The following is a 13,954-nucleotide window of genomic DNA, read 5'->3' as shown; positions in this document are numbered from 1 at the left end:
GGAGCTCAATCCAGATCTGAGAAAGAGGATTATTACTTTTAAGAGATTTATCTTTAAGGAATTTCTAAAAGACTACTCAACTCAAAGCCATTACCTGAAATAGCTTATGTAAAATATGCTAAGCCAAATTTCATGAGAAGTCATCCAGCGTAGTGTTGCGTTCTTGATAAACCAGCAGCCACTGAGCAGTTCTGTTACAGATGGGCCTAAAGAATATGTTTTTAAAAGCACACTGCTCTGCGTGTGTTTCTGTTTTGTAGTTTCATAACATTTATGTCCATGATGTTCATGCAAACTTTTCCCTTTGACTGCACTTTATAAGAACTACACAAATCCATGTCGTTTGGAAAAATAGTTGGTAGACTTCTAATTTTTTTATTTCATTTTGGTGCTGAATTATACTGCAAATCCCTCAGTTATGCCTCCAAAGTAAGATCTGGGATTTGAAAATGCCTTGGACAGTCGATCCCTTCCTGGGAGTCTCAGATAAATGAAAGCAAATTCTGACTTACAAGCTCAAAGGGGAAGGCACCAGTATCTTCTAATTTGAATACATGCTACTGAACATGATACAATTTTCACAAATATCAAAAAAAATTACTCACTTGGCATTTCCGGAAATCGCCTTCTTCCGACGGAACATGTTAAGGAAGCTGTTGCTCCCGCACTGAGCCGCAGACTTCCCGTCGCCGACATGCATTCGCACCACGTCGGATGTGGTGAAGGCGCTTCGGACGTTTCTCTCTGGCTTGGCGATGATAATGTACATCTTGGGCGTGAACATGCACCCCAGCGCTACCGTTACACTCAGGCTGACGGAGAAAGACGTGGTTATGATCTTGTAGTTTGAGCCGAAATAGATTGGCACGAAGGCAAGCCAGATGATGCAGGTAGTGTACATTGTAAAGGCAATATATTTGGCCTCATTGAAATTGGCAGGGACGTTCCTCGTCTTGAAGGCATAGTAGGTGCAGCTCATGATAAGTAGGCCGTTGTAGCCCAGCGGCGCCACCATGCCTACGTTGCTGGTGTTGCAGATGAGGTAGACCTCACGTATGCTTGGGTACGATTTGATGGGCTCGGGAGGCTCCAGAATAATGAGCGTTATCTCAAGAGTTAGCTGCACGCTGATAAGCATAAAGGCAATGATGACCTGGGCCCAGGCACTCATGAAGCGCGGTTTCCTGGTGCAGATCTTCTTCTTGCTGCCAGCCAGAATACGAGCAATTCGGTTTGTTTTAGTCACCAGAGCAGAGTAGCACATGGCAGAAGAGAGGCCTACCAAGAGTCTCTGCAGGTAGCAGGAGGCGACGGTGGGACGAGCGATTAATGTGAACGGACAGATGTAGCCCAAGAATATGCCTGCCAAGATGATATAACAGAGTTCCCTGCTGGAGGATTTAACCACAGGCGTGTCGCGGTACTGGATGAATACGAAGGTGACAAAGGAGGTGATCAGGATGCCAACGCAGGAGAAAACAACTGCGACGATGGATTCCACATCGGCCCAGTCAAGATACTTCAGAGGCAGGGGCTGGCAGCCTGAAAGACATTTACAGCACAAAGACGTATTAGCATGCACGTGTTGCAGAAGGACATGTTTCTTAACAGCCATTGTAAAGATTCTCACATGTTCCTGGACAAATTTCTTAATCAGCAGTGGTATAGTGTTCTGGCATCGGCTTGGCTTTAACTGCACTAGTTGCATGCTTGTCATCTAGCATGCGGAGGAATATTGAAGAGCTTAATTTGGAGGAGAAAAAAAAACTGACATCCCTCGACTTCCCCAGCTTAACACTCCATAAATGATGTGCTTCTGCTAATAGCATTAAAATGACTTCACTGTGAAGCCCACTTTTGATCTGACGCCTAACATGTCAAATCATTAGAAATCTGACATTTAAAAGTAGTCCATGTTGTCTAACACTGAGAGAACATGCTTTTTTTTTATTTTTTAGAAAAACTTAAATTTGCAATTCTAGATCCGTTCAGCTACAATTCTAAAATAAAGAAACCCTTCTAAGTAAACCAAGTGCCCTCCCTTCCCTTTCTTTTCTCTCAAAGTAATGAGAGTGAAAGGGAAATTTCTTCCTCAACACACTGCTGAAGTGTGTTCCCAGGCTTCTCGTGGCAGTAATGGGATTTTACACCTGGGAATGGAGAGCTCCTCTCAACTTCATAAATTGCTGTCAAAACAACCACCAAGATACAAGGTGAAGAGCAGGGAGCAAGGAAGCGAGCAACATCACCTTTTTTAAGTAACAAGGAGCTCGAAGAAGCAATGAGAGGATCACCCTTCAGGAAGAAGAGTGATCTGTAAAAGTATAAAATAGTTTGTATTTTATTCCATCTACCTAATTATTCACATCAGGTAAAGGATTAGCCTGACAGTAGCTGAAACAGGTGAACTATTATGGATTTGTTCAATAACGTTTGTAACTTATATTCAAATTAAACTAAATATATCCTGTTTTAGATCAGACACTATTGCCGAAATGATTTTTATAACAGCACAAATTAGAGACAAACTGTTTTTCACCTCGGTGTGTATTTAGCACATCAGACACATTTTCCTTGTTTGACGTCAAGGTGACATCAGAAGAAATCTGGCATGACTTATTTGACAAAACTTTTACAGTTTAAAAGGAAATTCAATCAAATGCTAATGATATTTAAAGAGAATTTACATTAAAAAAATCTGAGATTTTGCAGTAAACACATACATTTTGTATTAGTAATCCCGACTCATCGAAACAGGAGACGTTTAATCAGATCTAATGTCAGACAATGAGGGAAAAAAGCCTTTTTTTTCCATCTTTTTGTACAGTGTATGTCCATATCTGGCTTAAAAATAGTTTAGCAAGATTTTCTTACCTGCGAGATCTTCGTCGGGCCACCATCCCAGCTCACAGGCCTTGCAGGTAAACTCATCTTGAACATACTCATTGTCCTTGCAGGTCGTGCAAATCCAACAGCAGCTCACTTCACCTTTCCTTATCACCTGTGTACCAGATGGAGAACAGGCATTGTCTCAACCAATCACAACCCTAATCCAATCACCACATAAAGCGCAGCACACTTTAAGAAGCACAAAATCGTAATTTGCATCAAGGAAAATTTAAAAGTCAAGCATTTTTTTTGTGTTTTTTTTTTTTTTTTTGGAGTCAAAGACAGTGTTTGGAAAACAAGGCCAACTGCTCTCTTACATCCGGCTCCCAGAGAGGCTGTTAGCAGCGCTGTGATATGCAAAGCAGGGTGATAAATGGGGCAAGAAACAAAGCAGACAGAGGAAGAAGTATGGGACAGCCAACAGAGAGAGGCTGAACCCTCCCTTCAGGACAGCTCAGTGTACAACAACAGAAACTATTCATCCCCAGCAGGAGTATTTCATGAAATTGGGCACAGAACCAGTTTGATTATTACTCAGTGAGGCAAACTGGCCTTCTCCTAGTCCAGTTAGGGTAAATGTCCCAGTATCACTGGGATATGTGTGTGATATGTGGCATAATTTAAAATTAAATAATTCAGGAATAACCTTTGTAAGGTTACATCATTGACTACTTATTAAAACCAGGTAAGGTTGTATTAAGTAGTCAAAACTTAGAATGCATTTCTTTAATAAATATAAATATTTATGTCATCAGTATTTACTAAATATTAATAACATATTCTTGTACAGAATACCGGAAGAGTAAATACTGTATATTTTATTGAGATGCACCACTTAAACTAATAACTAGTTTTAAGCAAAACAACATTTTATTTTATATTTTATGTGTATTAGTGATTTTGATGATGGCACTTGACAAAATGTAATTTTTGTTACTGGTTTCTCGATTGATGAATGATGTTTTCGTGACTTCATTTTTTGTGTTTTTATGATGTAAATCACTTTGTGCTGAGCTGACTTGACTTATAGCGTTCATACATTTTATCAAAAGCAATTTTATCTATATCTATCTATCTATCTATCTATCTATCTATCTATCTATCTATCTATATATCTATATATATATATATATATATATATATATATATATATATATATATATATATATATATATATATATATATACTTAGACTTAGCCTAAGTACGGATGTTCAAAACAGGCCTGCGAAGTTTATTATGTAAAGCAGATATTGAGTGATTTTGGACATGAAAAACAGAGATAATCTGACAAAAATCAGACGCCATCTGCAGTAGCAGCAGCAGTCTCATATGCGACTTTCTAGAAAATGTCTGCCATCACTTTTGATATGCGATGTAGGCTACCTCTGATTGAGAAAGCAAGAATCGTTTATAAAATCATTCGAATGCGACCGACTTCCTAGCTCATCCTCTTCTGCTGCACTAGCTATTTGCAGCTGTCAAATGACTATGGATTTCCGTCAGACTATTTTGACAAATCGCTGACAGTGTTTATTTACGGTTGCAGAATTCCCTCTAAGCGGGATTTGAATCTCTACCTTTATCTGTCCCTTGGAGCAGGGGTCGCTGCAGACCGAGCGAACCATCTCGCTGCTGTTCATCCACAGCTTGTTGTCGTCGATGTTAAGGATGCCTTCATGCCAGGACCCTACGTTTAAGTAGTCGAAGCGATCGCCACCCACATTCTGGAGATTCATGATGTCATACCTGGAAATACGGAGAGAAACAAGAGAGGAATAGCAGACAAGCGTTGGTATGAGCAGGCTGAAGTTGAAGAGTGGGTGGTAATTTAGAGAGATTAAACAGCCTCGCAACCATTTTGTCTGTTAAAATTTTGGTTTTGCAGTGCGAGACCTTGTTGGTGTGTGCGTGCGTTCAGGAGTACACGGCGTTCTCATTTTCAAAATGAACCAGGGTGTGCATCACCTAACCTCGCACTATTGTTGGAATGGCCCTGCTCTGTTTTCCGACTGTCAAACAGTGTCTATTGTGCTGGAAAGAAAGAAAAAAAAAAGATGAAAGTGGACCGCCGCAGTGGACCGTCCGTTGAATCTGTTCCAGTCCAAACTAATTACATCCCTCTGTGTGCTCAGGACCAGCGCTCATGTATGTGCTTATGCACAAAAGCTCCGCTTCTCATCTCCTCCCTTTTCTCACCTGCCTGGGGTGTCTCCGTTCTCATCAAAGTAAATTTCCTCCCCTGACACTCCTCTGAAGGACGTCTTGAGCAGGTAGTCCAGCAGCTTGCTGCCATCAATTGGATCCATTGCCTCACAGAGTCCCGTCTGGCCCGGGCACAGCTCCTTGTGCATATCATGGAGGCCATGAGCCATGGCGTAGATGGCGTTAATGACGAAGCCCATCTTACTGTCTTGAACATAGTTGTCATGCAGGCCCTCGTTTCCTGTTGAAAGAAAGAAAAAAAAGTCATGAAGTGCAAGCTTTAGAACTGTGGTGAAATCTGATTCAAATGAAGTAAACAAGACTGGAAGCCATTGTCCTTTCTTTATCGTAAACATCAACATATTCATGCAAATTTCCACGGGAAACAGATTGGGGAAACATTCAGGAGAATATTTTGAGAGGAGTTTACATACACACCAATCAGTCTAATTAAATTCAAATTGATTTTTGGAGGGACTCAAAGTAGAGCTGCTGCTCCTCCACTTCAAGAGGAGCCAGTTGAGGTGGTTCGGGCATCCGGTAAGGATGCCTCCTGGACGCCTCCCTGGTGAGGTGTTTCGGGCACGTCCCACCGGGAGGAGGCCTCGGGGAAGACCCAGGACACGCTGGAGGGATTATGTCTCTCGACTGGCCTGGGAACGCCTTGGGATTCTCCCGGAGGAGCTGGAAGAAGTGGCTGGGGAGAGGGAAGTGTGGGCCTCCCTTCTGATGCTGCTGCCCCCACGACCCGACCCCGAATAAGCGGAAGAAGATGGATGGATGGATGGATGGATGGATGGATGGATGGATGGATGGATGGATGGATGGATGGATGGATGGATGGATGGATGGATGGATGGATGGATGGATGGATGGATGGATGGATGGATGGATGGATGGATGGATGGATGGATGGATGGATGGATTTTTTTCTGTTTTTTGCAGGACGTAGTAACTGTACGAGAAACAACTTCAGAAATAAAAGTAGTTGAACAAGTTTGAATTTCAGTTACATTTTCTGTCATTTTTACAGCGTCACTACTAATGTGAACTTTACCCAACACAAAACCAGCTTTGGGTTGAATAACCCTCCACAACTTCTTAACACCAATTCCTCTGTTCAGAGGAAAACCAAATTCTGTAAAATAAAAAAATAAAAAAAACAATAAACAAAAACAAACAAACAAAAGAAAAACCTAAACTCATAAATAATTCAAATACATCTATTTCTTCAGGTGGATCCAAATAATGTTTCTTTGTGTTTCTGAAGGTAAAAGTTTAGAAATCTTTGTGATGGGCTTCATTTTATAACAGACTTTTTCAAAATGAAATAGAGCCATACACAGGGACCATACATCAGTTTCTACTTCCACTAGGGGTGATCGACGCTCATTTTGAGAGCGGATCATTTAAGGTCATTTTGTGTAATCTACTCTTGTACAATTATATGCAGTTATGCGACTCCAGTAGTCGCCATTTATCAGCAAGAGAGGTGTGCAGATATTTTGATATTTCGAGGAAAGGGGACAGAAAAACAATTAATGGAGTTGGGTTCAAATGCTAATTGCTGCATAAAATGCTTTTTTTTTAAATCCCAAAATGTAATGCATTTAAATGAAAGGAAAATGAAATGGAATAGCCTTATTCAAATTGTATTTAAATTTAATTAAATAAAATGTAAGAATTGTTATGACTTGTTTTATCCTCATGATACATCTAAATTGTGGTTCAGAATGGCAAACGGGTGAACTGTGCTCTGTGTCAGATGCATGCATTCACTCTAGAAACCACAATGTGCTCCAGATCCACATAGGTGCCAGTGTGAGCCATTCATTAGTGCAGTCTATGAATCAGACCCTTTTTTTTTTCTTTTCATAAACTTTTATTTGACTCCTAAAAAAGCAGGGACTTCACATATCAGTTTGACCATTGAAAATCTCAGTATGCATCATAACAGTCTCAGGGATTTGTTCTTGTTTTCAAATTGGCCAAACTCATCTCGCCTTTGAGGAATCAAACATAAACCAAGTGCAAGTGACAAAAAATAAATATTAACCTGACACTCACCACCTTGAAGATCTTTGGGAGATTTGTTTTTAAACGGCGACACAAGACAATGCAGAAAATGACTACATGACTGTACACGTGTGAAGCATTATTTGAAGGGGGGTGAATAAGACTGACATGACACTGTCATAAACATGACATAAAATCTGTCATGAACATGAATAAGCCTTCATGAATATTTATGACTGTTGTCATAAAGCGTCATTTGGTAAATTATGACACTTTTAATACAAAGTTGACATTATTCAAAATGTCTTTGTTATGACAACTTGACATTAACCAAGAAATCATTACTGATATAAATTTATTATGAGTATTATTGATTGCCCTTTAAAAATTAGGTAACTTTATGTTATGAAAGGTCAAGTTTAAACAGTAATGATTTCTTGGTTAATGTCAAGTTTATTAAAAGTGTCATAATTTACCGAATGACACTTCATGACAACAGTCATAAATATTCATGAAGGCTTATTCATGTTCATGACGTCTGTTATGTCATGTTTATGACAGTGTCATGACAGTCTTATTCACCCCCCTTCAAATAAAGTGTTACCGTAAAATTCATAAGATTTAATTTCTTTTATTATTATTATAAAAAAAGCAGGCGGTGCAACTGAATCGACTGAATGCAGTGGTGGTTGATTGTGTCAAGAACAAAATTTACCGTGATCACCTTCGAGAAGCAAATGAAGAGAATATTCAGAAAGAGAAAAATAAAAGATGTCATTGTTCTTTTGTTTTAAGCATTACTGCTTAAACGTAGCCGCTCCAAGAAAAAAAACAAAAAAAAAACATAAAAAGTGACACTTTAGATTAGGAGTCAGCAACTCCAATCCTCAATTGCAACTGGAATTGCAGATCCCTGCTTTACTTCAAATCTAATTCAATGCAACCCCTTTTGTTTTGGTTCAGAAACTAAATCTGAACTTCTCTCTGTTGCCACCTACCAGAGCAGACTTTTTTGTAGTTCTTGTTTTCCTGCGGATGCCCCGGAAGGCGACACTGGAATCGATACTGCCAGAACTCGGCGAACCAGGGGTTCCTGGTGTTCTTGTCGAGACGCAGCTTCAGGTAGTAGCTGTCGAAGGACTTCACGACCTCCGACTGCAGCTTCATGGTGATGCCTCCCTCCGCCTCCTCCTCGTAGCCCTCCACCACTTCGTAACGGTCAGCCCATCCATCGCTGCGGTGATATGCAAATAAATAAACAAAAAATAAATAAATAAATAAAAAATACTTAAATATAAATCATAGTCATCAAGATAATTATGATAATTATAGACAATAAAGCATCGACAGAACAGTAAGAAGTCACCGCAGACAGTAATGACAGACTTTGCTCGTCACTTGTCAGTGCTCCTTTTAAAATAGATTCTTGTTGGGTGTAATTTGCGATTAGTATCAGATTGATGCAAGAACAAACATTTGCAAAAGCTCAGAAATGTATTCCTTCATTCGCCCACACGTTTCACCAGTGCGGTGTTTGGTTACACAGCTCCATCCTTGGGTTTTATTCGCAATGCTTTTGGTAAATTGATGGCTCAGTTTTACCAAGTGATCTTAAAATGCATATATCAACATACTGATGATGTTTTGCTTTAAAGCAGCTCTCAAAGAGGATAAAAAAAAATTACCATTTGAAAAGCACTTAAATGTCAAAATGAAGTTTTGTTAATGTGTTCATATTTTGGGTACAGCATGTCCACAGCTGGAACTAGATATTTATTAGTCATGTATAAAAAGATAATTAATTTAGGTTTTTTTTAGCTGTTTGACATGGAATCCTATTTTAGGTCAGCTAGGATGGAAGTTGTATAATATATATTTTTCTGTTTTATTAAATCAATATTTCCATATGAAGATGGTATGATGTAAAACGTGTGCAGAAATGTATGAGTTGGACAATCTGCTGCAACAATCTTTAAGTCAAGAAGACGGAAATCTCACCAACACTGCCTCAGCTGTTGCTGTTGGTTTTAGAAAATCTTTCCAGCTTGCTGGTTTGCTCGCTTGCGTAACCCAGCGCGCCCGAACGTCTACCCTATCAAGCTCATTTGGATATTATCTGGCCAGTGGGCTCAAAAGGAAATGAAAAACATCAGCGAAAGTGACACTGAAACGCAAAATTAACAGATGAACAACGCCGCTCAGGGCTGCCTTTTTCCCCCTCACAGTCTGAGCCAGAGAGTTTTCAGCTCCTTGACTTCCCGCGTCTCTCTGTCGTCCTAATGTTAGCCTCCGGGCTCCTGCCTTCAAATACCTGTACCGTTTACAGCTGCAAACCAATTAAGTGCAACTCACCATGGAACCAATTACCTCACACGTTGTTCCGGGTGATGGATAAGGACACGGACATGTCTCTGTGAGTTCAGCTCAGAGTCTCTGACCTTTTTGTCTACAATTACTGCCAGTCGGGAAAAAAAAGGAGACAGTCAAACTAATTGGCGCGATTGTGTGGGAGAGGCAACGAAGCCAAGTGTGGACCTTATCAAAGCAAAAGCCGTGCATATATTTGTTCAGCTGGAAAAGGGAAAAATATGGAAATTATTTTAAAGGTAAAGCTCAGGTTAGTGAGAAGTTGGCTCTGATGTCTGATTCTCTGATTTTTTTTTCGTCTTGTTAAAAACTGAACTACCACGCTTGATCAAACTTTTATTAAATATACTCTGTAGTCATCCCACTGTGCAAAACCAGAGACACATTATCACATGACATTCATGAATCCATAAGAATACTGGCCATTCCCAGTAAAGAAACCGTTTTTTGGTCAATCTGATGGCTTAAAACATTTACATGCAATGTCCTTATTTATTTACAACTTTCAGTGAAACAGTGCAATTTCACAAGCCACACCTTGAGCTAACAATTACTTTACCTGTAGAATTAATAAATCCCCCAACAAACAACAAAAATATTTATTGATAAATTATTGTTCAGCGGCCTAATTCAGCTGCCAGTCATGTTTTTGAGTTAAAAAGTGTTTAAAGTTGACAGGAAATTTGAAAATATCACTTGATAATTATGTGTTATTGCTGGCTATAAAGTCTTAAAAAATGCAAACATAAAAAAAATAAAAATAAAAAAAGCCCTAAAAAAGAAGCAATGCTTAGCCTGGTGGGGGCCCAAGTAAAGCCTGGTGGCCCGCCAGGCTTGTAATGCACTAGTCAAAAATCATATCTGAGTTAAACAATAACTTGTCAAAAGGGTCAGCAGTCAGACAAGATCTAATCAAAAATTGTTTGTTGACTGTATAGTTCTACAAAATAGCATAACATTGCATAATCCTGCTGCGTTCTTAAATGCCAATAGATAATCTCTGTGGTTGATGTACCAACAAGATTTCCTGCATTTCTGCTGACTGTTTAAAAGGAGAATTGATGTGACTCACCACTAGAAATCTCCAAATTGAGTTAAGACTCAGAAACACGTGAACGTCACTGGGCCATTAGTCACATTTCCTTCATTCTCTCTGAGTCAATACCGTCTCTGTCGCTCCTTCTCTTCCTCAGTACAAATGACACAAAAACAAGCCCCGTGTTATCATTTAAAAACCTAAAGCGCATGGTAAACACGCCAGCGTGAAAGGTTAAAGGCGTTTACTAAAGTCTGCACTTTGCAATTTCATGATTCGCTCCAAGTAAAGAGAAGGAAGCAGGCGGTTCTAAAATAAAGACAGTGAGCGAAAGAGAGGCAGGAGGACTGCTGTTCAACACTCCACATGAATAATTCACAGCGCACTGAAGACATGCCTGACTGTGTCTCACAGTGCAGTTTGTGATAAAGTGAAATGACATTTCTTTCTTCTCACACTTCTCTCTTTGAGAATATTCCTGTCTGGCAAAGGTCCAAACAGCTCATCAAAGCTCACCGTGCCCCATGAGGGCTGCCTAATGGGACCAAATCTGATTTACTGTCGCCTCAATGTTCTGCACCTTCGCGCTGCATATTTGAATGGTCCGCCGTTACATAAACGCAGTTGGGCATACCAGAGAAACACCTGTTTGAACAGATTAAGTGTGGCATTAGCGACGCAGATGGTTCCACGATGACAGACAGCCAGAAGGTTTAAAAATAAGCAAATCTTACCGGAAAAGGATCACAACTTTTGATACTTCAGATATTGTAGAGCAAAAAAAAAAAATAGTGTTATATAATGGGAGCTTTTCCGCCTTTTTTTTTTTTTTTTTCTATTTTTGACCTGAATTGCTTGAAAAGGTGAATTCATTTTTGCACCTTTAGTTTCTATGTTTGTCAAGGAAAAAAAGAGGTTGAAATGGACAACTGGGTGTTAGACTCACTAAATTATTCTGTAGCTCTAAAAACGTGATAAATGTAAATTTACATGACAGGTGTGAATGCTTTTGAACAGATATTTGTCTAATTCTCATTTCAACCAAAAATATATAATTGTAATTTCACAGCCGACATGCCAGGAATGGTGAAGATTTCTGGATGGAAGCGATGTGCAACGGACCAGAGTGTTTGACATTAAAACCAGACAGAAAGTGAAAAGGTATGGTGCACCTGTTGAAGGTCATGTAATGGTTTTGTGAACAAGCTTCATGAACACATAGGACAGCATTACAGCATCATCAAGTGCACATGCATTAAATGCGTTGACTCATAATGTGGTCAAAAACAGGACAATTTGACAGATAATCTGTAATTAGCTGCGTTGTAGCTCCTTCAGCAGAAAAAAAAATGTGTTTAAGATAGAAGAAGGATAACATTTGACTTGGATAATTGCAGGTTTTATCACATAATGAATAAATCCTGATCGTCCTCGTTGCAGTTTGCCAAAAAAATAAAATAAAATTATGCAACCAGATTATGTAACATTCAACTTTTTTTCCATGCCTGTGAGGAAGCATTCACTCAAACTCAGAAGATGTCTTAGAATGGTAAGAGTTTGTCCTCGTGCATTTGATGGCCTTTTACTAAGCCAGATAAGTGGGACAACAGGGTAAAATTTCACAAAAGGCATATCTAGACGACGTTTTTCAAACGTGTCATGTTATTCCTTAAAGTCAGCCCTGATCTCAGTTTCATACTTGATAGATTTACTGACACATCATCACATGTGCCGTTGCTTAGATGAGAAAACACATGTCAGCAGCTTAGGTTACTTCACAGAAGTGCATGAAAGTTGTGGCAATCGAGGACTCTGTCGGATGATCTGGTTCCAGTTTGAAAGTACGCATGTATATTTATAAAATCATGAATTAATTGGCAGTGAAGAGATTTAATCACATGCACCGTTTTCCTAGGAGGACGACTCAGAAGAGTTGCTTTAGAAAAGTGGGGTAGGAGAGTGAAGAGTTCCTAAATTTGCTGTGTGGATTTAAAAATAACAAAACTTGTAATCATTCACAGATTGGAACAATAATTAGGTTATTGTTAGTGGGAATTATAGATGTACTGATTAGTACTTCCTGGCCAGTACGCATTTCAAGATTTTCTTCAATGTCTAACTTGTTGCACGAGAATTTGAGCAACTCTGATTTTTGTTTTCTTTTGAAAATGTTATTTATTTGACCTGCTGATCACCAAATAAAACCAATCAAGACAAAAATGGGAAAATAAGAGATAGACTGATGCATCTCTAGCTCATATTAAGATTTTACATGATTGCTGATTAATTAAAAAATAATAATTTTTAAAAAGCTAAAAAGTTGATTATTCAAGTTTGAGTGCAAAACTTCTAGATTTTATATTGATTATTATACATCATGAAATAAATGCATCACAACTTTAAATGAATTGCAGGATATAAAGTAACATAATATAAATGTGTTGGGTTTTTTTAGTATTATTGGATAAAAATCTCAATGTTTAATTTGAATAGATGAGAAATATAACCCCAGACTGCCTCTAACGATACAATCCTATCTATGTTTATCAGAAAACTTGATCTACATCAATAAACAATATGTCTTTCGAACATAGTAAAAAATTAAATGCAATATGGTCCATACAAAGGCAGTTAACGTATTCATCTGAAGACTCCACAAACAAAAATATAATCCGACTTTCTGTAGTTTAATTTTCATCCATTTTTCTGCCTCATAGTAAACACAACTCTATTGAGGTGATGCATAGACCCAAAGTGGTCCTTGGAAGCCATGCAAGCTGCGTTTTTATTAATTCATCTTGCCCCAGTTTAGGTTGAGAGATCAGCGTCCTGAGCGTTAACAGGAAGGACCACAGGGGGGAGGGGTCTATTTTTCCTTTTACTACGAAAGGATTCTGTTCACTTCAAAATCCCTTCACAACATTTATTTCCCAAATGGTTCTAAAAGATATTAAAATATTGAAAGCAACTAGTTAAATTTTTTAGCGCCGCTCTTCTTAAACTGGGTTAAGTTCTGGTGAAGTTTACACTTTCCCGTTTGCCTGTAAAAATCAAAGAATTGCTATCAGTTTATTTGAAAGCTTTTAAGACCCGACTATATAAAAAGTGATCTCTTAAATAACAATCAAATAAAGGACCATTAATCAATTGTTAAAACGTTTCAGAAAATTTGTAGTCCAGTGATAGCATCCAGAATGTTAAATGTCAAATTACCTACACTACATCAAAAAGGTGATGGCATCATAAAAATGTCCTCTGTGCATTTTTGTCTCGCGTAAATGATTCAGATCAAATAAATATTTACCAAGACAGCCTGAGCAAATTAGTTTTTAAATGTTCTGCACTGTGAACCAACAGTTCACAAGGCAGGAAATGATGGGTGGAGAGTCTTATGCAGATCCTGGCAGGGAGCCGGTACAGGGCAGAATTTGCGTTGAGTTTTC

The 13,954-nt window shown here is 38.8% G+C and overlaps 1 protein-coding gene across 7 annotated transcripts in view; it reads right to left on the bottom strand.

The window, feature by feature from the left end:
* grm1a (glutamate receptor, metabotropic 1a) overlaps positions 1-13,954 on the bottom strand; it is a 48,632-nt gene that overhangs the window by 9,060 nt on the left and 25,618 nt on the right. For all 7 annotated transcript variants that reach the window (XM_008397735.3, XM_008397733.3, XM_008397737.3 and 4 more), the window contains 5 exons: positions 8,107-8,342; positions 5,087-5,333; positions 4,468-4,636; positions 2,875-3,001; positions 606-1,542 (listed from right to left, as the gene is read on the bottom strand). In XM_008397735.3, the coding sequence (XP_008395957.1) occupies positions 606-1,542; positions 2,875-3,001; positions 4,468-4,636; positions 5,087-5,333; positions 8,107-8,342 (1,716 nt within the window). The remainder of the gene's footprint in view (positions 1-605; positions 1,543-2,874; positions 3,002-4,467; positions 4,637-5,086; positions 5,334-8,106; positions 8,343-13,954) is intronic.

Source organism: Poecilia reticulata, chromosome 21 (assembly GCF_904066995.2).
Source record: "Poecilia reticulata chromosome 21, P_reticulata-male-v2, whole genome shotgun sequence".
NCBI lineage: Eukaryota > Metazoa > Chordata > Actinopteri > Cyprinodontiformes > Poeciliidae > Poecilia > Poecilia reticulata.
This window is presented reverse-complemented; position numbering and strand designations above follow the sequence as displayed.